Source organism: Leopardus geoffroyi, chromosome B1 (genome assembly GCF_018350155.1).
Source record: "Leopardus geoffroyi isolate Oge1 chromosome B1, O.geoffroyi_Oge1_pat1.0, whole genome shotgun sequence".
Classification (NCBI taxonomy): Eukaryota; Metazoa; Chordata; class Mammalia; order Carnivora; family Felidae; genus Leopardus; species Leopardus geoffroyi.
The window spans coordinates 84,490,012-84,512,487 of NC_059327.1; the positions used below are offsets into that span (position 1 = coordinate 84,490,012).

The window sequence follows — 22,476 nt, forward strand, 5'->3', positions numbered from 1 at the left end:
CAGTGAAGTAAACAATAAACAAAACTAAAAGACAACTGACAGAATGGGAGAAGATACTTGCAAATGACATATCAGGTAAAGGGTTAGTATCCAAAATCTACAAAGAACTTACCGAACTCCCAAAACACAAATAATCCAGTGAAGAAATGGGCAGAGGACATGAATAGACATTTTTTCCAAAGAAGACATCCAGATGGCAAACAGACACATGAGAAGATGCTCAACATTGCTCATCATCAGGGAAATACAAATCAAAACCACACTGAGATACCACCTCACACGTGTCAGTATGGCTAATTTCACAACTCAGGAAACAACAAATGTTGGTGAGGATGTGGAGAAAGGGAAACCCTACTGCACTGTTGGTGGGAGTGTAGCCACTCTGGAAAACAGTGTGGAGGTTCCTCAAAAAATTAAAAATAGAACTACCCTATGACCCAGCAATTGCACTACTAGGGATTTATCCAAAGGATACAAAAATGCTGATTTGAAGGGGCACATGCACCCCAATGTTTATAGCAGTGCTATCGACAATAGTCAAAGTATGGAAAGAGCCCAAATGTCCATCAACTGATGGGGGAATGGATTAAGAGGATGTGGTATATACTCACAATGGAATACTGCTCAGCGACAAAAAAGAATGAAATCTTGCCATTTGCAACAGTATGGATGGAACTGGAGGGTATTATGCTTAGCGAAATAAGTCAGTCAGAGAAAGACAGAGATCATATGATCTCACTCATATGTGGAATTTGAGAAACTTAACAGATGACCATAGGGGAAGGGAAGGAAAAAGAAGATAAAAACAGAGGAGGCAAACGATAAGAGACTCTTAAATACAGAGAACAAAATGAGGGTTGATAGGGGGTGGGAGTGGGTTAAAGGGGTGATGGGCATTAAGGAAGGTACTTGTTGGGATGAGCACTGGGTGTCATATATAAAAGATAAATCACTGGGTTCTATTCCTGAAGCCAAGACTACACCATAAGCTAGCTAACTAGAGGAAAAACAAAACAAAAGAAAAAAATGAAAAACAAACAAAAACACCATAAGTGAACTAGGTGAAAGAAATGGTGATAAGACAAAAATATTTCATTTTAGTCATAGTTTTATTAAAAAAGACCTTGCAAATTTCAGACAGCATACTGCAAAAATATACAAACAATTACTTTATGTCAGATAATGCTGGCTCTAACGAACCAGCAAATTTTTTATTATACATGCATGGCAAAAAAAAAAAAGTGAAAATAAAATACCTGCACTTGGGAAAGCATGGAATACAAACATCATTACAACCATTAGTTTCCTATACACGATTCTACCTATCTACCTCAGTGGAGCTTTATTATTGTCACTCCCACCTAAGATTTACTGACGCATATTACCTGCCAGGTACATGCACTTTTTATCTTTTATAACAGGTGCTTTATATATCAATTACAGAGTAAAACACCGGTTTCACACCTATTTCTTCCTTTCTCATTGGTAGTTAATTCTTCCTCCTTGTGCTACACCTAATGGAGAAGTGAAGGCTGGTGGTCAGTGGTCCTATGCTGGCTGGAACATACGGTTTCCCTGCCCCAGGGGTGCTCAGCCCCACAGCTTGTGCAATTTGACTATTGCCCTTGAACGAATGTCCCCTATTTTCTTACAGGAGGTAAACATCAATGCAATTTCGAAGGATAGAGTATATACACAATTTTATTCAATACTTTATATTATGCTACAAATATGTACAATTTCAATAATAAATTAAGAATAAATGAACGAAATAAGTACGAAGACAGTTCATAGACACCATGTTGCTCAATGACATTTTTCTGCTTTCATTTCTAAGAGTTCGTGTGAGCCAAGATTCCAGATTGTCCTCTTGTTAAAAAAATTGGGGCAGCATGCATGAAATGAGGAGTTTCACAGCCTCTAAGCCGCAGGAAGATGTTTGCTAACAGTAGAAATGCTGAAGGGGATCAATCACAATCAAGAAGAGTTGATAAACATTTGTACAATATGTACAAAACTCTGCAGAAATTCTTTAATGTTCTTTTCCTCCAGTTCCTCACATTCTTTGCATCCTGTTTCAGTTATATTCTAGTGAATAAGAAGAAAGGATTAGATTGCAAAGACTACTATATCCCTTTCCTGGGAATATCACATCATTTGAACCATATAGTGAGGTCTTGAGACATAAAAACTTTGGCACATTAATGTCATATTTGGAAAAACCACTGGAAAAAACTGGGAGATCTTGTTTAGGCTTATTTTTCCTATAATGGGTTAAGGACATTGGAGAAATAAGCCATGTCTATCAGACCATGGACTTCCTGCTTAGAGCCCTTCAGTAGTTTCTGATCATCTACCCCATAAAGACTATGCCTCCCTTGCATGGGACACAGGCCCTCCTTGAGGGGTTCCTCACCTGTTTCTTTCACCTGTCCCCACCACCTCCAGTAACATACCCTAAGTACAATGAGCTCATGCCTTTACCCCCACATACACATCATGCTATTAGATGCCCCACTGCCTTTGTTCTTCTCTCTGCATATTCCACACTTGCTATTTTAGCTACCACTACTCAGGCTGAGATTACTCAGGTCCTATCTCCATTAGGAAGGCATTCCTAAACCTAGGAGTTCCCCAGGTTGGGCTAAATGTTCCATCTTTACATTCTCAGAACTCTCCCTCATATATCAATCATATCATATCATATCATATCATATCATATCATATATTGATATTAGGGAGTTTTTTGATTTTTATACCACTAGTCTCTAGGCTTTTCTAAGAGCACAAGGCCATATATTTTTGTTTCCCTAGCCTTTAGCATAAGGCCTAGCACATAGTATTCCCCCAGTCATTGCTGGTTGAACTAAACTATTTAGGTGAATACCACAAATTGTAATTCAAACACCGTTTCATGGATAACTAGAATATTCCAAATGTAGTAATCATAAATAAACTACTTAGAGATCATCCAAACCAGGAAAGCTGTACCAGCAAAAATCAAAATTAGATTTTATGTCCATTAAGCACTTGAAATTCAGATTCACCAACATTTATCAAGCACATACTCTATGCCAGGGACTGTCATATTCTATACAGCGCTGTCCTACTTGAAAATAATCATGTCAGATAGCAAGGCAGAGATATTACACGATGCATCTCAGTTGACATAACCAGTGAAATGCTCTACATGCAGTTCTTCTGACTACAGTCTTGCCAGCTCCTTCTACTACACGTGCTACACATACCAGGCCATGATGACGGTGACTGTGAACATGCACATTGAATATTCTACCAATAACAGAGAGGAAACCTATCACAAGAGTATTTTAAACATCAGTATAGGCATTTCATAAATATATTAAGTGTCCAGAATATGACCGGCATTGTTCTGGGAGCTGGGATACAGCTCTAAAACACACACACACATATACACAGACACACAGAAATACCTGCCCCTTAGACGCTGACATTCTAGTAGGGAAAAGCAGACAAGTAAGTAAAATGTCAGATAGTGGGGTGTGCAGAGAAGGGGAAGGGTGTGGGGGTGGATTGCAACTGTGAAGAGGTGACATCACTGAGAAGGAGACATTTAAGCAAAGACCTTAAAGCAACCTGGCATTTTTAGAGCAGTTCAGGGTGTCCAGCCCTACTCGCTCAGAGGGTCTTGGAACATTCAGTTTCCTCTGCCTGTTAAACAGACTTCCCCAGATAGGAGGCTCATTCCCTCATGTCTTTCCAAATGTCAGCTTAGCAGGTAAACCTCTAAAATAGAACCCCAGCCCTCTTACCTGCCTTCTTTTTGGCCACTGATTTAATAAATAACTGAGTCATTATTAATTTCATTTTGCTTGCTTTATTTATGATTTACGTTTTACTTATGTCCCTTAAGAACAGAGACCATGTGGGGCGCCTGGGTGGCGCAGTCGGTTAAAGCGTCCGACTTCAGCCAGGTCACGATCTCGCAGCCCGTGAGTTCGAGCCCCGCGTCAGGCTCTGGGCTGATGGCTCAGAGCCTGGAGCCTGTTTCCGATTCTGTGTCTCCCTCTCTCTCTGCCCCTCCCCCGTTCATGCTCGGTCTCTCTCTGTCCCAAAAATAAATAAACGTTGAAAAAAAAAAATTAAAAAAAAAAAAAAAGAGCAGAGACCATGTGTGTTTTTTCACTTCTGTTATCCTGAAGGCCTACAACGAGGCCCCAAAAGTATATGTTAAATTCATGAATTATTGTTATGCCTTCTTTGTTTGTAAAACTTCCTTCTATCCACTCTGCTTTGGCCACTAGTGTTTTGCCATGAAAACCATCATTCTTTTACTTCAGGGCCTTTGCCCAGCTCACCCTCAGGCCTGCTGTGGGAGTCCTTCGCATTTTCTCTCCAAGAACCATACTTCTCGTGGTGCATGGCAAGGCCCAAATTCTACTTGAATTTTTAATATTTTTATTAGTATCTTCTTGTGGCATTTGTCCTTCCAGTGGATAAGAAGAAGACCTCCCCTGAAGCAAAGCCGCTTGCGTATGAATCCGGCTCCCCATTTTACCAGCTGTGTGGACTGGAGGAAGTGATTCAAGCCCTTGGTGCTCCAGTTTCTTCAACCTTAAAACAGAAACAAGGAGGGGCACCTGGGCAGCTCATTTGGTTAAGAGTCTGACTCTTGATCTCGGCTCAGGTCGTGATCTCACAGTTCATGAGTTTGAGCCCCACATCGGGCTCTGTGCTGGCCGTGTGGAGCCTGCTTGGGATTCTGTCTCTCCCTCTTTCTCCCCCTTCCCCTCGTGCATTCTCTCTCTCTCAAAATAAATTAATAAACTTAAAAAAAAACAGAAACAAGGGTAACTCACAGATTTATTGTGAGGATGTAATGAATCACCGTTTAAGCCTCAAAGAACAGTGTCTGGCATAGAGTAATTACTGAATAAATGTGAATTGCTATTATTGATGCTAAACACTTAACCATGTAATTAGACCGATGTCTATCCACTGCACCTGGTGATAAACACCTTGGGGCCAACGACCTCACTGGTTCATCTCTGTCACTCTAGCACAAAAGGGCCTGGAATCACGCAGTACATGTTTGTTGAATGAATACACTGATAGACCACTTTAGGATTTTGGACACACTACTGATGGTGCCAGTTCTGAAGGTCACTCCGCTGGCATTAACTCCCTCTCCCGAGTGCCTCTTCGGACAATCTGCTTGTTCATTACATCCAGCTAATGACTTCTCCCAACCAAGACATAAACATCCGATATAGCTCTGTATGACTATTGGGTAACTCACCCTGTTAGAAGATAAACCGCTGTTTGCTAGGATAATAATGTTTTCTACTGTTTGATGAATGGTCTCATTTTTGGACTCAAGCGAAATAACATGTAACTCCAGGAGAAAGCACTTCATCGCTGTTACTTTGCAATTGGGCTAAAAAAAGAGTTACAAAGAATCACTTTGAAAAAAAATTATCTTTCCATTATGCACTTTTACATAGATGCAATTTTGATTTTTTTAAAAAGTTAATCCAAATATTTTATAAAGAAACACAAAACCGCTAAGGAGTTTTACACAGGAGGCAATTTTTTGCTTTGTTCTGTTTTTAAATCAAAACCAAAACAAACGGACAATAAAACAATCTAAAAAGATGGCAATAGTATACAGAAGAAAGAACACAAAGCTAGAAAACATGGAAATAACAGGCCACTTTTTCTCAATGAGAGCATTTCCTCCTTGTAAAAGGGTAGTAATACCAGCCTGAGACTCTCAAAACATTAGTATAGATAGTCTGCTACAAGAATTTTTAGAATCAGACTGTACTGTTAATATCTGAAACAGTCACAGCTGCTGGCCATGCTAGTTCCATAAGTCCCAGAGCTCCAGGGGCAGAAGAAATCCCAAGAAATTTATTAGAAAAATCAGGGTAGGGGTACTGCCCATTCACGGGCTGGCCACATCAGAAAGGTACCTTTCAGATACCACAAAAATATGTTTCCCACAATAGTGACTTTAACAAAATCCCCAACTTAAAAGAAAAGAAGCATTAATGATCATCTGGGGATGTGACCATGGATTGTCTGACTTTAGGTTCTCACTGCCTTGTACAGTGCCTGGGATCCTACAGGCACTTCTAGAATGCTTACTGAATGGATGAAGGGAGGAGGGAACATACCCACATGCCTGGCATTGACCATATTCCTTATCTCCCACAGCAGCTGCTCAGGATTGCAAGGGTAAATACCATCCCCACAGGTAGGTAGGTAGGTAGGTAGATAAAATAATAAATAAAACTGAGGCTCATAAATGTTTAGTGACTTCTTGGGCAACGCACCTAGGAAGTGGCTGAATCAGAGTTTACATCTAAATTTCAACCTCAGCTTCTTTCTATAAGCCATGAGTTACAAGGTTATCTTCTTGCAAAAAAAGCAATCTCAGGTTGCTGAGTTTGGGTGGTTACCTGACTGCTCTCTACTTTGAAAGAAAAATGGAAAACATACTAAAGCCTAAGGAGGAAGACAATGTCTATGTGTAGCACCACTATCCAAGGGGTTGATGAATATCTGGTTTTTCTAGCTTGTGGTGAAGCCCTCTTCCCAAAGCTGAAAAAGCCTTCACAGGTGCAAATTCTTCCATTTCAGAGAAGTTCTAATTGAGCAATCACAGAGAGTGGACTCACTGTTCTCCTCGCACACAACATAGAGTTTGTTTTCTGTGAGGTGAAAAAGTTGGGGATTTGTTTCTTGTTTTTTAGTAGCCAACCCAGAGGGAAAGAACAGCAACATAGCTAAAATTATACATGCCTTAGGCAATGTCAGTGTATCAATGAAACAAGTTCAAGATCATTTTTTAATTCTGATAGGTTTTATGAGTTGTGTTTATTTCTTTTCTCACATCGAGAGTAACTGGCCAGAATTCTTTTCTGACAATTGTAGAGATTCATGCAAAATGTGGAACATGAGTGCATTTAAGCAATTTGTAGAAAATATAATTAAGCGTGGAAATACACTCCAGGACTGGAAACAAGGGCTATGGCGGACAGCTTTAAATTGAATCCATTAACCTGATTTTTGCACTTAATTGCATCATGATCTAATTGCATCATAAAATATGTAATATATTTTGTTTGACATTGATGGAAAAGGATGTTTTATATTTTGATTTGGTACCATTATGAAAATAGCATCTATGTAAGCTCTTTGTCCCCAAGTCCCACAACCTTAACAATTACTTACAAGATGCATTGATCGCATGTTGTCAGAACACAACAAAAGTTAGACTTAAAAACTATACATCCTTCAGTAAGTTTATGAAAATATACTTCTTCAACTTTTGAAAACTGGAAAATATAACAATTTTCAAAAAAAATAAACTCTACTCACATGAACATCACTTTCAGTATATAAAGTGGCATCGATATGTAAGGACTGAAAGGGAACAAAATTAGATAATATGAAAAATTATGACCTGCTTTAGATATAGTGAAAACAACTTACTGAACATTTTAAACTTTTTAAATTACATTTTTTTAAATTTTGAGATGATTTCAGTTTCATATGCAATTGTAAGAGAAAATGTAGAGAGATCCCACAAACCCTTCACCATTCCTCAGTGGGAATATTCTGAATGCCATAGTACAATACCATAACCAGGAAACTGACACTCATATGATCCACCCACCTTGTTGAGATTTCATGTGCACAGTTCCATGGGCACTGATGTGGCTATGTAGTTCTACTCAGTTTTACCAGATGTGTAAATTCATGTAACCACCTCCACAGTTAAGGCACAGAACAGTTCCATCACCATTAAAATCCTCCTCCCACACTTTCATAGCCCAAACCACCTTTCTCCCTACACATTCCACCCCCCACTTTCTAATCCCTGGCACCCACTTCTCTCTTCTCCATTCCTATATCACTTCAAGAATGTTATGTAAGGGGAATCATATAGTACATAACCTTTTGAGACTGGCTTTTTGAAAAACTTAATAGACTATTCTTTGAGCAGTTGTAGGTTTCTGGAACATGAGAAGAAAGTACAGAAACTTCCCAAACTTCCTTGTCCCCCTGCACAGTTTCTTCTATTATTAGTATCTTGCATTAGCGTGGTACATCTATGACAATTGATGAACCAATACTGATACATCTGTAACAAAAGTTCGTAGATTACATTGGGAGTCACTCTTAGTGTTGTATATTCTATGAATTTTAACCAATAATTAATGACATGTATCCACCATTACAGTATCACACAAAATAATTTTATTATAAAAATCACCTGTGCTCCATCTATTCATCTCTCCCTTTCCTCTAACACCTGGAAACCACTGATGTTTTTACTATATCCATTTGACATTCTTATCCATTGGATACATTCTGCATCCATTGGATATTCTTATCCATTGGACATTCTTATCAAATGGATACATTCTGTATCCATTCTTGCAGAATGTCATAGAGTTGGAACCACTTGCAACCTTTTTAGATTGGCTTTTTTCACTCAGTGATATGTTTTTAAGGTTTCTCCATGTCTTTTCATGTCCAGAAGCTCATTTCTTTTTATTGCTGAATAATATTCTATTGTATGGATGTACCTCTGTTAGCTTATTCAGACTGGCTTTTTTTCACACAGCATAATACTTTAGAGAGCCATCCAACTTGTTGTATCAGTAATTTTTCCTTTTATTTGCTCAGTATTATTCCATGATTAATGTACCACAGTTTATTCATCTGTTCAAGGGCATTGGGGCTGTTTTCAATTTTTAGCTATTATAAATAAAGGTCTACGAACGTACATGTGCCTGTTTTCCTGTGGAGGTAAGTTTTCATTTCTCTGATATAAATGTTCAAGAGTGCAACTGTTGGATCACATGGCAAATGTGTTTTATATTGGTGGCAAATTTGTTTTATAAAAAACACCCAAACTATTTTAGAGTAGCTATAAAATTTTACATTCTCATCAGACATATGTGTGATCCAGTTTCTCCACATCCTTGCCAGCATTTAGCATTATTACTTTTAATTTAAATATTCTTACAAGAGTATAGTGATATGTCATTGTCATTTTAATCTGCAACCTCTAAATAATATGCAGCAATTTATGGGTACTTTCTTCCAGAAAAAAGTCTTGGAGTGATTTATAATTTCTTCCTTTCTAATCTGCCCACGTTTAGTTCTTGTTCTTGCCTTGCCAATTTACCTAAAGTTCCAACACTGTTTTGAATAAGAGTAGTGAGAGGTGACATATTTGCCTTGTTTCTAATCTCAGCAGAAAAACATTCAGTCTTTACCCATTATGTATGATGTTAGCTCTAAGTTTTTTGTACATGCTTGGTATCAAGTTGAAAAAGTTACTTCTCTATTTCTGGTTTGCTGAGAAATTTTACTAGGAATAGGTATATTTTAAAATGCTATTTCTCCATCAATTGATCTAATCATATGATAGTCTACTTTAGCCTGTTGATAACGTGGATTACATTGACTGATTTCCCAATATTAAGCAGGTCTTGCATATCTGGAAACAATCCCTTTGGTCATGGTGTGTAATTTTTTTTAATACACCGGTGGATTTTATTTGCTAATATTTTATTGAGAATTTTGCATCTAAGTCATTAGAAGTATTTTCTGCTTTCTCTTTTGGTACTGTCTTTGTCTGGTTTTAGCATCTGGGTAATACTTGCCTCCTAATATGAGTTAGAAGATGTTCTTCTATTTTTGGAAGTTATTGTAAAATTGGTGTTAATTCTTCTTTAAGTGTTTGGTAGAACACTCCAGTGAAACCAGCTGGGCGTAGGGATTCGTTTGGGGGAGTTCTTTTTGGCGAATTCAGTGTCTTTAATAGTTATAGTAGTTTGAGGATTGTTTATTTCATCTTTGTTAAATTTTGGTAGTTTGTGTTTTTGAAGAATTGGTCCATTTCTTCTAAATTGTCAAATTTAGAGAATAAAGTTATTTATAGTTCTTCTTTATTACCCTTTTAATGTCTGCAGATTCTGTAGTGATAGTCTCTAATTTCAGTCCTGATATTAATGGTTTATATCATCTCTCTTTTAATCTTTGTCAGTCCTGCTGGAAGTTTATCAATTTTACTGATTTTTTTCCCCTAATAATGAGCATCATGTTTCATCAAGTTTCTCTATTGTTTTCCTGATTTCAATTTCATTATTTTCTGCCCTTATATTTACTTTTTCTTTCCTTCTGCTTGTGTTAGGTTTATTTTGCTCTTCTCTCTCCAGTTTTTTGAGGTAGGAACTTGGATAGTTGATCCAAGATCTTTCCTTTTTCCTAATATAATCACTTAGCTTTACAAATTTCCCTCTCAGTAATGCTTTACCTGAATCCTACAGATCTTGATATGTTGTATTTTCATTTTCATTCAGTTCTATGTACTTTTTTTTATATCCTTTGAGACTTAATCTTTGACCTATGGAATACTTAGAAGTATTATTATTTAATTTTCAAGCGTTTGGAGACTTGCCTGCTATATTTATATAATTGACTTCTACTTTATTCCACTGTGGTCAGAGAACATACTCTGCATGATTGCAATTCTGATGAATTTGTTAAAGTTTGTTTTATGGCCCGTGACATGTTTAGTCTTGGTGACTCGTCCCTGAAAAAAATACTAATTCCCTGTTGGTGGGTGAAAGGTTTCATCTATTGTTGGCTGACTGTGTTGTCCAGTTCTTCTATATCCTTTTTGATTCCTTGTCCAGTGATTCATTTGTTACTTAGGAAGTGGTAAAGTCCTCCACTATAATTGTGAATGTGCTTTTTCTCCTTTCAGTTTGATTCGTTTTTGCTTCTTGCCTTGTCAGGCTCTGTCATTGGGTGTGTACACATTTAAGATCACATTGTCCTGGTGGATTGATCTCTTACCATTTTGAAATGTACCTCTTGATTCTAGTAATTTTACTTGCTGTGAAGTCTACTTTATATGATATTAATATATCTACTTCTGATTTTTAAAAATTACTGTGTGCATGTACATCAGCTTCCTAAAGCTATTGTAATTAAGTATCAAAATGAGGGCTTAAAACAAAAATAATTTATTCTCTTACAGCTTTGGAAGCTAAAGGTCCAAAATCAAGATGTCAGTAGGGCCATGCTCCCTCCAAAGGTTCTAGAACAATCCTTATTTACCTCTCCCAAGTCTCTAGTGGCTCCTGGCAATCCTGGGCCTCCTGTGGCTTATAGCTGCATCATTCTGGCCTTCTTTGGCTTGTAGCTGCCTCCAATTTCACATGGCCTTCTTCCCTGTGAGTCTATGTTCTGACCTCTTCTTGTAAGGACAGCTAGACATTGGAGTTAAGGCCCAACCCACCCCAGTATGACTTCATCTTAACTAATTATATTTGCAAAGACCCTATTTCCAAATAAGTTCACCTTCTGAGTTTCCCAGTAGACATGACTTTTTTATGGGGTGGGGGGGGCACTATTCAAACCATTATAATATGGTATATTTTTTTCTCTTTTCAATTTCAACCTACTTATGCCACTGTGTTTGAAGTATTATTATTTAATTTCCAATTGTAGACAGCAAAATAGCAAAATGTGGTTGGCGTTTTGTTATCAATTTGGCCAATCTCCCTCCTTTACTGTATTCTGTTTTCCTCCCTTTTGAGATGCTAATGATAGGAATGTTGAACCTTTTATTATCCCAAAGATCCCTGAGGCTTTTTTCCCCCACAGTCTGTTTTCTATTACTCTATCTTCAAGTTCACTGCCTTTCCTCTGTCACAGTCATCCCGCCCATGAGTTTCTCCAGTTTGTTTTGTATTTCAGTTATTGTATTTTTCAGTTCTGTCATTTTCATTTGGTTCCTTTTACATATTGTATTTCTTTGCTAAGACTTCATTTTATCCAGTTGTTTTCAAGGGTATGTGTAATTGCTTGGTACATTTTTATGATGGCTGCTTTAAAATCCTTGTCAAATAATTCTAACATCTAAACCATCTCCATTTCAAAGTCTATTTCAGAGACTTTTCTCATTCCAGTTGTGTTTTTCCTGCTTCTTGGTACAATGAGTGATTTTCAGCTGTATTCTGATATTTTAGCTTTATGTTAGGAGACCCTGGTTCCATCTAAACCTTCTATTTTAGCATACAGCCACCCTGTTTGGGTTGAGGCTCTGACTTACATATATTTGTTGTGGTTCCCATGACGATTTAGTTTTCAGAATCTTTGCGGTGCTAACTTGAAATGTTCGGTTCACCAGATGCCCCTGGGATGCCCACTGGCCCCTGCTGTATCACCCAAGGGGTGGAGGACCATTCTCTTGGCCAATTGTCAGTGGGACTCCAGTTTTCCTCCCCCTGCTAGTTCTACCAGGCCAGCTGGTGTCTCTAGGTGAGAGACGGGGTTCTCTGGCCACAGGACAGAGAGCTCTTCCCTGGGCAGGCCACCCCCCTGCAAGTGCCTCCAGGCTGCCAGGTTTCTTTGGTAGGAGAAGGGAGTCTCTGGCCTGTGGTGATAGAGAGCTCTTCATAGTGGGCCACTTATAAATTGAGTTTTAAAGATAATTACGATCCGAAAATTGTTAAGTAAAAGCATTGAAGGTTTTACCAGGCTCATGAATTTCTACAAAAATATTGCTTCAAGTGAGATTTCATTAAGACTGACAGCGAAACACAGGGAGAGGCATACTCCACAGCAATCATACCAGATAGCTTATGGAAAAATGAGTACTCACTTGAATAAGCTTGTCAATTATTTTCAAATCACTTATTACATCCTGCCAGTTTGCCTCTGTTTTAGGAAGACCTGCACTGATACAGCTGAAAGCAAAACCAAAGAGCAAAACATTTTGAATAAGCATAATACTGGCTTGATGAATACATAGGCAAAAGAGCAATCAAGATTTTCTTATTCTGATCAGTGAAAAGATAAGTGTTATCCTTGCCTTTGTGCATTCAACAGCTTTGTAGATGAATATAAACGCAGAATATACAGTACAACCCCTTAACACTTTAGATTAATTTAAGGGCTGCCCAACTGGGATTAGAGAAAAACCTAATTTGGAAGGATAACTATAAATAACCTGGTGCAATTTATCACAATGGAAAACACACAGTACGTGATGTGTGATAGTACTCAGTAAATGTTTTTGAATAAACTGCTGACGTTCTTTAAGTAGAAGATCCATCAGACTGTTAAGTCTATTAAATAGGTGCAATTCTTTATATATATATATATATATATATATATATATATATATACATATATATATATATATATATATATATATATACATACATATAAATGTTTTTTTAACATTTATTTATTTTTGAGACAGAGAGACAGAGCATGAACGGGGGAGGGTCAGAGAGAGAGGGAGACACAGAATCTGAAACAGGCTCCAGGCTCTGAGCGGTCAGCACAGAACCCGATGTGGGGCTCGAAATCACGGACCACGAGATCATGACCTGAGCCGTAGTTGGACGCTTAACTGACTGAGCCACACAGGTGCCCCTATATATTTTTTAATGTTTATTAATTACTGAGAGAGACAGACACCCGGCACGAGTGTAGGGAGGGGCAGAGAAAGAGAGAGACACAGAATCTGAAGCAGGCTCCAGGCTCTGAACTATCAGCACAGAGCCTGACACTGGGCTCAAACTCACAAACCACCAGATCATGACCTGAGCCCAAGTCAGACGTTTAATGGACTGAGCCACCCAGGTGCCCCAGGTGTGATTCTTAAAATAAGCAATAATCACTTTCATGGAATGACTTTGATAGTAAATATTCTTTACTATAGATTCAACATGCACCTTGCACATTGCTCATGCTACGACTATGCTTGCCCTAGCTTCCTTCATAAATATTACAGACTTGAGCCAAATCTAGTCTTGAATGATCAAATACTTACTCATTGTGGTAACACTGAAATTTAACATCAGGACAAAAGACTCATCCTACACTGACCAAGTGACTGTGGCATGATTCTTCAAACTTCAGGAACCAATAGCTGCTCCCTGATGGATCTTGTACAGAAGCAAGATAGCCAACACTAATTTTTCCTGTGAGCAAAGATGCACTACACACATCCACAGCTCCCCACACCAGGAGGGCATCAGTAAGGGAAAGTGAGCTGGGAGTCATACTGCATAACTACAGGTTGGGTACTTTGGGCCAACTGTGTACAGAGTGTTAGCTGCATCTAAGAAAGAAGAAGAAAGTTAATAAAGCACAGAAATGTCTGAATGTTTATGAAGAGGAAAAACAAAAGGCCTAAATAAAGAAATGTTTCCAACTGAGGGAGGATAAGGTTCAAAGGACAGGAGACTTCAGTGCCAGGGATAGATAACAAAGTAACACGAACAAGCCCTCAGTATCTATTTTTTATGTTGTGAAAATCACGTAAGATGTGAATAAGGAATGTACTTCCAAGTTTAGGTAAATATTAAGAGTTCCAGTTTATTGGAAGGGTATAACACTTAGCTGGGATATTAGCAGAATGTAGAAATGTTCAAGTGGGTGTTAACCAAACTTCCTCTGAGTGTTCATAATCTGCCCTCTATTGTTCCCGAATACTTAGAGCCTAAGGATTTAAGCAAACTGGACATAAACCAATTTAATAGAGAATATGCTGAGTAACAATGATCATGGCCATTAACATGATGATATTTAGGCTGAAAGATAAAATTACCTCAAAATGAAGACAGGAATGCAAGCTTCAGTTAAAAAATGGCTGTTCAGAAGTAAACACAAGTAGCACTGGATGGAAGTACTTCCCAAATATGGTTTCTGAAAAACAGAATCATATGCAAAGCAGTTAAAACATGTTTAGTTAAAAAATGATATACATTTAAAATGATATTTTATCATATTGTAGGTTCCAGGAGGTAAATTGATCAAAATTTCAGAATTAATGCTATTAGAATTAATGAAGCTAGAATTTATCTTTCTTCCTTTCTCCCTACTGCCATCTCTGTCTCCTATGTGCAAAATTACTTACTATATATTTTTCCAGATGCATTTCAATGACGATAATTTTAAGAAAATTCCCATATTTACTAATCTATGTATATACTAATATCACTACTTACTTTGTTTCTATTATCCTTATTCTCCTCATATTTTTTTCCTTTTTAATGATTCAACATACATTTTTTGTTTGTTTGTTTTTAATTCTCTATGGCATGTTCATTTTTTTTTTCTTTGGGTGTCATTGAAAATAGTTACAGACCCAACTAAAGATACTCTGTGCCATCCTAACAAGTGATACATAATATATTTTTTTTTTTTTTTGGTGATTTAGGGAAATATTCATCTTAGAACTTCTCAGAGTTTTGATATGTTTGCCTGCCTCTTTCACACTGTCAAAGCCTTTACAGTTTCAGAGAGCCCTTGAACCACTAAGAATGTTTCATTTAGTCTACACTGAAAGGATGAATAATACCTAGACCTTGCCATCAAAGACTACACTATTCATTGAGTAGATGAAAATTCAAAGAACAAAACAGGGTGAGAAAAGTGAAATGATACATTTACAATGGCATGAAGAGCCCATCAGGGTGTTAGTAGAGTTCAAATACCTATTCTACTTACTTTCAAAATAAGAATAGTCCACACATGAATAGACCCCTGGGACACAACAAGATCTTTGGAGAATTGTCATATAACTTATCATGAAGTATCTGAGATTCAAGTGATCCTTTTGAAAAGTCCATATACTATCTCTACTAATTTTCCTTACCGAAATTCTCATTACTCAATGCCAGAGTAAATCCTTAAGTGTTGAAGAAGAGCTGGCTATGACAGTGGGATTCCAGCAGCCATCCATCCAGAATACTTCCTACAATACAATCGAGGGTAAGGAATTAAAAACATGGTGGACTAGTGAGGAAAAGGACGAGTGAGGAAAAGGAAGGAAGGGAATTAATATTCACTGAGCACTTACTTTTTCATGGGCACTCATCAGTCACTTAATATATACATCACTTTTAAATTATTTTTTAAGTTTATTTATTTATTTTTGAGAAAGGCACAGAAAGAGTGAGCAGTGTGGGGCACAGAGAGAGAGAGGGAGACAGAGAATCCCAAGCAGGCTCTGCACTGTCAGAACAGTGCCCGATGTGGGGCTTGAACTCACAAACTGTGAGACCAATGACCTGAGCTGAAAGAGCTCCAAGAGTCGGACCTTTACCCCACTGAGCCACCCAGGCGCCTCTATACACATCACCTTTAATCCTCACAACAATCCTACGGGGTGGGGTTACCAGCATTTGGGTAAACTGCCCAGGCCCCAGAGCAAGTCCAAGACTGCCAGGATTTGAGACCAGGTCTGTCTGCAGACAAAGCCCAAACACTTTCCACTATAGTATGTTCTTGAATGGGCAAATTCCAAAGTTGCATATTTACTTAGTAACCAGTAGAAGTCACCAAATACCTGGCTTCATATAAACCACTGACTGTTAATTTAATTTACAACAGAAGTATCTACTTCTACAGATATTGAACAGCTGTTTTCAGTCTTTGAAATAAATCACTGTTAATTGAAATGTTATTTGAGAATTTCATAAGTAACAAATTCTATTTTTTCTAATTCAAGGCAATGAAGAATGTGAGGTTTACACAGTCCCATATTCAACTCCATTTTATTAAAGTAAAGATTAAAACTAAGACATATAAAATATAAACAATTATTTTTGCCATCCTTTAAAAATAGTATGTATGTGTTGACCTCTCCACAAAAATCAAAATCTGCTCTGCCCCTGACATAAATATTCATTGCAATTAAGTTTTGTAAACTCAATTAATTAAATTATTTTATTTTTCACATGACTGTTTTATGATATATGATGTATAAATCTTTATTATTTTAATGTTTTGTTTATTTTTGACAGAGAGAGTACACACGCACATGCATGAGTGGGGGTGAAGCAGAGAGAAAGAGAGAGACAGAGGATCCAAAGCAGACTCCGAGCTCTGTGCTGACAGCAGTGAGCCTGACAAGGGGCTTGAACTCATGAACCGTGAGATCATGACCTGAGCCGAAGTCGGACGCTCAACCGACTGAGCCACACAGGCACCCCCGATATAAAAATCTTTGAAAGAAAAACTAGTATTTACCTACATGTTAAATAAGACACTATGAGACTACATTCAACAGGAATGCCTCTTTTTCAATAATAACATATTAAATTGAGTCCTCCTGTTACATATGACCTGAATCGTATGTACGATTTTAATTAAAGCAAACTCTCCTTATTCCTCTCAACCAATAATCATTCTCTTTGCCTGTATTATCTCAATGCCTCAAGGTTTTACAAAACTTCACAGTTATCTCGTAATTGTCCAAAGCCTCTTAAATTCCTTCCATCTTTTTGGGTTATGGTATCCCAAACTTCGCATTGGTCAAATAACAGTATCTATTGACCTGGGACTGAGGGGTACCGAGGGTGACGGAGGTGTTAATAAGGCCTTGGGAAACTACTGCAGTAAGCAATGAGGATTTCACTCCTGGGCTTTTGCGGCAGCGCATCTCCCCACGTGCAGGGTGTCTGACCCTTACCAGTGTGGCAATGGACTTGCACTGCCCCGCCCAACCACCTCCAGCTGGCATAGGTCAAGGAGACTAAGTGCTGTGCTCAGAATGCTCCTACCAAGCATGGTGGAATGCAGTAGAAAACTCACATCAAAAGCTTCAAGCAAAATAATGTTAATAGAGACCAATGGAGGGGAAAAGGAAACTTCTACAGCTTTGCCACCAGCAAAAGAACTGATTTGGTTTCCTAGGCTAAGAGCAAAAAATGTGGCTTTCAAAGCAGCTTTGGAAGCATTCAATCTGCCAGTTACTAGTGCTGTGGACCACTAATTTTACTAAAATACGTGTGAGTGCAAGCACGCACATGTGTGGGTCAAAAATCAGTGTGGATCTTAAAAACAGAAAAGGTAGAATACCCTCTTCCTTTCTCTTCAGCCAGGACTCAATGTTAACTATTAATATAATTAATATTAATGACGGTAATATTATAATATGTATTGCTTACCTAGTGCTTTCGGTTTATAACATTATTTCCTATACAGTACTACATTCGATCCTGGCAATATCTTATAGCAAAAGACATTACTCTTATTTTACAGTGACGAAATTGAGATTCTGAGAGGTTAAATGACTTGCTTCAGGTAAATGTCATGCATGTGGCCATGAAAATCTACCTCACAATCCAAGTTGGGCAGAAGGAGGAGGGATGCAAGAAACTGAGAAGTGTAAGCCCCTTAATATAGGAAGTAGCTGGGGCACCTGGGTGGCTCAGATGGCTGAGCATCTGACTCTTGGTTTTGGCTCAAGTCATGATCTTGGTGGTTTGTGGGTTCAAGCCCCACATCCGGCTCTGCTCTGGCAGCACAGAGCCTGCTTGGAATTCTCTCTCTCTCCTCTCTCTCTGCCCCTTCCCTGCTCTCTCTCTCTGTCTCAAAATCAACAAACATTAAAAAATATATACATATGTGAATAATAAAAATATATATGTGAATATACATATATATATACACACATATATATACACATATATATATATATATATATATATATATGTGTATATATATATAATAAAAAGCCCTGCTCTCTAACAGTTTAAAAACAGGTCTTTCAAATTTCTTGTGTGAAACAGAATTCAAGTTCTTCCACATCCATTATTCCATGTGATTCTCACAAAACACTTGCTAGAAGTGGCTGAGACCAGGTGAATTACTTTCTGAGAAGGCAAATCTAGGTATGAAATAAATTACCCACTTCCCTTTATGTCATATTTTTGGAGAACTGGGAAAGCAGTGTTTAATCCTGGCGTACTAATGGCATATGGTCACGAAATGCCCTCACAATCAGCGTCTTTGGTTTGCCCTTCATTCAACTGGGTGCACGACTCCAGGAAAAAAAGAAAGACTAAATCCCAGCCCTACACCCAAGTTGCTCACAAAGTTTGAGCAGGAAATTTTTTGCGATCTTGTGGTTGGGTGTCACTGCAGGGTGGCTGTTGACCTTACGGTGGCACTGCAAAGCTAGCAGGATGTCACTGCCCAGGGGTAAGACATTGGGAAGAGTTGGCAAATCAACACAGCTGGGCAGCTCTAAGAGCTCTAATTCCGGAGTGACTTGTGGAAAATAATTGTGCACATCTTGCATTCCATACCAATATTGTAGTCCTTCCCGGTGAGGAAATATAACCTAATGCACTGCCGTTTGGCCTTGTTTTATTCTGTTTCGTTATTTACTCGCCTTGTCACACATTTAAAGTAAATTTAAAAAGGCTTAGCACAAAAGAAGAGTTATAAGTATTGGTTAATTTGGTAAACACATTAATCTGTTCACTCAAAAAAAAAAAAAAAAACTAAAAGTGAGGGCAAACCAACGTTGCGTGCTTCTGGAGAATATAAAGAATGGAAGACAGCATTGCTGCCCCTTATGCATTTAGTAAATGTTTACTGAGTACTTACTATGTGCTAGACATTTCTCTATGACCTTGGGATACATCAATCAATGCAGAGGACAGAGAACCTTGATTTTAGGAGGAAAGAGACCATTTGTAACATACATAAACTAGTTAATTATATATTTGATTAGAGAGAGGTAGGTGATATAGGGAAAAGAAAACACAAAGTAAGGCAAGAAGGATGTGGTCGTGATTTTGAGTAGGTGATCAGGATAGAGTTCAGCGAGAATAAAATCAGATCAGAGATGCAAAGGCAGGAAGGGAATGCGCCCTAATACACCCAAGTAAAGAGCATTTGAGGCACCTGGAAGAGCTAGATCAAAGGCACATTGGCCCCTGCATGTCTGTGAGTCTGAGGATCAGAAAAGAGGCTGAGGGAGCGACCAAGGCAGAGCATAGTCTGAGATGGGGTCAGAAAGGTGGACAGGGAGGGGTGGCTCAGATTGTGCCCTTTCAGCCACTCTACACTCTAAGGATCTGAAGTGAGAAGTCACTGCAGCATTTTCGGCAAATAACTGATACCCTCTGAATGACGTTTTAAGCAATCTGTCTTGGCCCCTGTGTTAAGGACAGGTAAGGATGGAAGCAGAGGTCCTGAGACTACAGGAATGCAGGTGACACACAGTGGTGGCTGCAGTGTGGGGGGTGGCAGTAGAGACAGGGACGTGTAGTTGGAGTCAGGAAACATTGATATGACAGAACCAACAGGATTTCCTGACAGACTGGATGTGGGCCATAAGAGAACAAAATACTCCCAAGTCTTTTGCCTGGGCACCTGAGATCTGAAGCTGCCGTAAACTGAAACGAGATGGACTGTGGGCCGAACAGATGCTCTGAAAGGAGGGGTCGTATCAGGAGTTTTCATTTTGGACACGTGGAATTTGTGAGAGGCCAAGTGCACAGCCACACAGAAACACCAAACGGGCCGTTGGATGCAAGAATCTTGAGTTCGGGAAAGTGGTTTGAGCCTGAAATCGATATGGAACTCATGATGCTGGTGGACTTCACAGAGGGAAAGGTAGAGAAGAGGACCAAACCTGAGCCAAGGTATTTCAATATTAATTAGTTGGGGGGGGGGGGGCAGAGGGGGAGAAGGACCAGCAAAGAAAATCTCAAAGGGAAGACCAGTGAAAGGGGGGAAAAAGGAGAGAGTGTGATGTTCTAGAAATCAATGAGAATTATATCCAGGACAAGAAATGACAATCACGTCAAAGGTGCTGAGAGTTCAAAGAAGATACAGATTGAGCCCTGACCAGTGAGCTTGTAACCTGGAGGTCATGGGTGACTCCGACAAGAGCACTCTCAGCAGAGTGATGGAGACAGAAGCCTGCCTGAAATGGACTGAGGAGAAAGTAGGAGGAAAGAATTTACGAAATGCTAAGTACAGGCAACGTTTTGCAGAATACTGCTCCAAAAGGGAGAAACAAAAGATGGTGGTAATAGGTATTAGAAGGTAGAGATGTGCTGAGGGAAAAATCGAGGATGTTAGTGGGAGAAAGGACCATTGCCAGGACCATTGCCAGATGACGTTCTTGAAAAGTCAGGCGAGGATGAGAAAGGAATTTCATGCACAAGTGGGGCGGTGGCTAGGTCACCTGTTGTCATGGAAGGAAGGCTGAGGGTCAAGGTGGTGCAATAGCTAGGTGGTAGATAACTGTGTTGGTATATGTCCTCCACTACTGCTTCAATATTCTCAATGAATCAGGATAAAAAGTCATTAGCAGACAGTGAGGACAGGGAAGGTGTTGGGTTGAGGACAGAGGAAAATATATGACAGAGGAGAATGACAAATGTAAGTACGGTATGAGAGCCATGCCTATTGGAAGGAAGCCCATGGCCGTGAATGGTCAGAGAGTAAGATTCATCAGCATGTGCGTGTTTTCTGCAGCCACATTAAACTGCAAGGATCAGGCAGGCCTGCCGTAGGTGGAGAACTGGACTTGATCATGGTCATGTATACCAGCAAGCACAAACAAGAGAGAGGCAAGGGACTTGAGGTTATGCGAGAAAGTACAATGGAGATATGGCCAGGAAATCTAAGTTTTTGTTTTTACTGTAAGACTTCATGGAGGAAGTGTTCCTGGAATCATACCTTAAAGAACGATTAGATTTTAGGGGCGCCTGGGTGGCTCAGTCGGCTGAGTGTCCGACTTCAGCTCAGGTCATGATCTCGCGGTCCGTGGGTTTGAGCCCCGCGTCGGGCTCTGTGCAGACTGCTCAGAGCCTGGAGCCTGTTTCGGATTCTGTGTCTCCCTCTCTCTCTGACCCTCTCCCATTCATGCTCTGTCTCTCTCTGTCTCAAAAATAAATAAACGTTAAAAAAAAATTAAAAAAAAAAAAAGAATGATTAGATTTTAGATGTGAGTAAAGACAGAGAGACAACATTCTAGGTTAGGTGGAGGAAAGAGCCTGAACAAGGACATACACAAACAAGTGCAGTGTGTATTCAGAGGAAAGTGTGTCATTTGATAATAGGGTGAAAGCAGTGATAAGGAAGAATGGACAAAACTGTTGTGAGTATATAAAGCAGGGATTGCCAAACATGTTCTCTAAAGGGACATATGTCAGCCTTTGTCTTACATTCTCGGTCACAACTACTTAAGCCTGCTATGACAGTGGGAAAACAGCCATAGATGATGTATGAATGAATGCATTCAGAACAGACAGTTGGTGAATTTGGCCCACAGGCTATCGTTTACAGACCTCTGACTCCTGGGGATCTCTTAATCAGTCCCAATTGGAATACAGCTGAGAAAGCGGTATGTTTAAACGTCTCAAATTGTCCTACCATTAACGGTACCAGCATTTTTTTCTGTAATTGCTTTTTAGGTGTTTTCAATAGACACTAATATGAAATTTTCAAATATGAAATTACATTAAAGACAATCTATGTTCAATATTAAAGCTTTAAAAAACACCCAATTTGGACTATGTTACTGTGGGTTCCTTTTTTTTTTTTTTTGACAGTGAGAGAGTGAGGGAGAGGGTCAAAGGGACAGAAGGAATCTTAAGCAGGCTCCATACTCAGCACAGGGCCCAATGCAGGGCTCGA

At 38.9% G+C, this 22,476-nt stretch overlaps 1 protein-coding gene across 2 annotated transcripts in view; it reads right to left on the reverse strand.

Moving 5' to 3' along the window:
• Positions 1-1,090: 1,090 nt before the first annotated feature.
• IL15 (interleukin 15) overlaps positions 1,091-22,476 on the reverse strand; it is an 81,064-nt gene continuing 59,678 nt past the window's right edge. For both annotated transcript variants that reach the window (XM_045466876.1, XM_045466886.1), the window contains exons 2-7: positions 15,686-15,784; positions 14,636-14,733; positions 12,677-12,761; positions 7,366-7,410; positions 5,279-5,416; positions 1,091-2,088 (exon numbers count right to left, since the gene is read on the reverse strand). In XM_045466876.1, the coding sequence (XP_045322832.1) occupies positions 1,978-2,088; positions 5,279-5,416; positions 7,366-7,410; positions 12,677-12,761; positions 14,636-14,733; positions 15,686-15,697 (489 nt within the window). In that variant the 5' untranslated portion in view covers positions 15,698-15,784 and the 3' untranslated portion in view covers positions 1,091-1,977. The remainder of the gene's footprint in view (positions 2,089-5,278; positions 5,417-7,365; positions 7,411-12,676; positions 12,762-14,635; positions 14,734-15,685; positions 15,785-22,476) is intronic.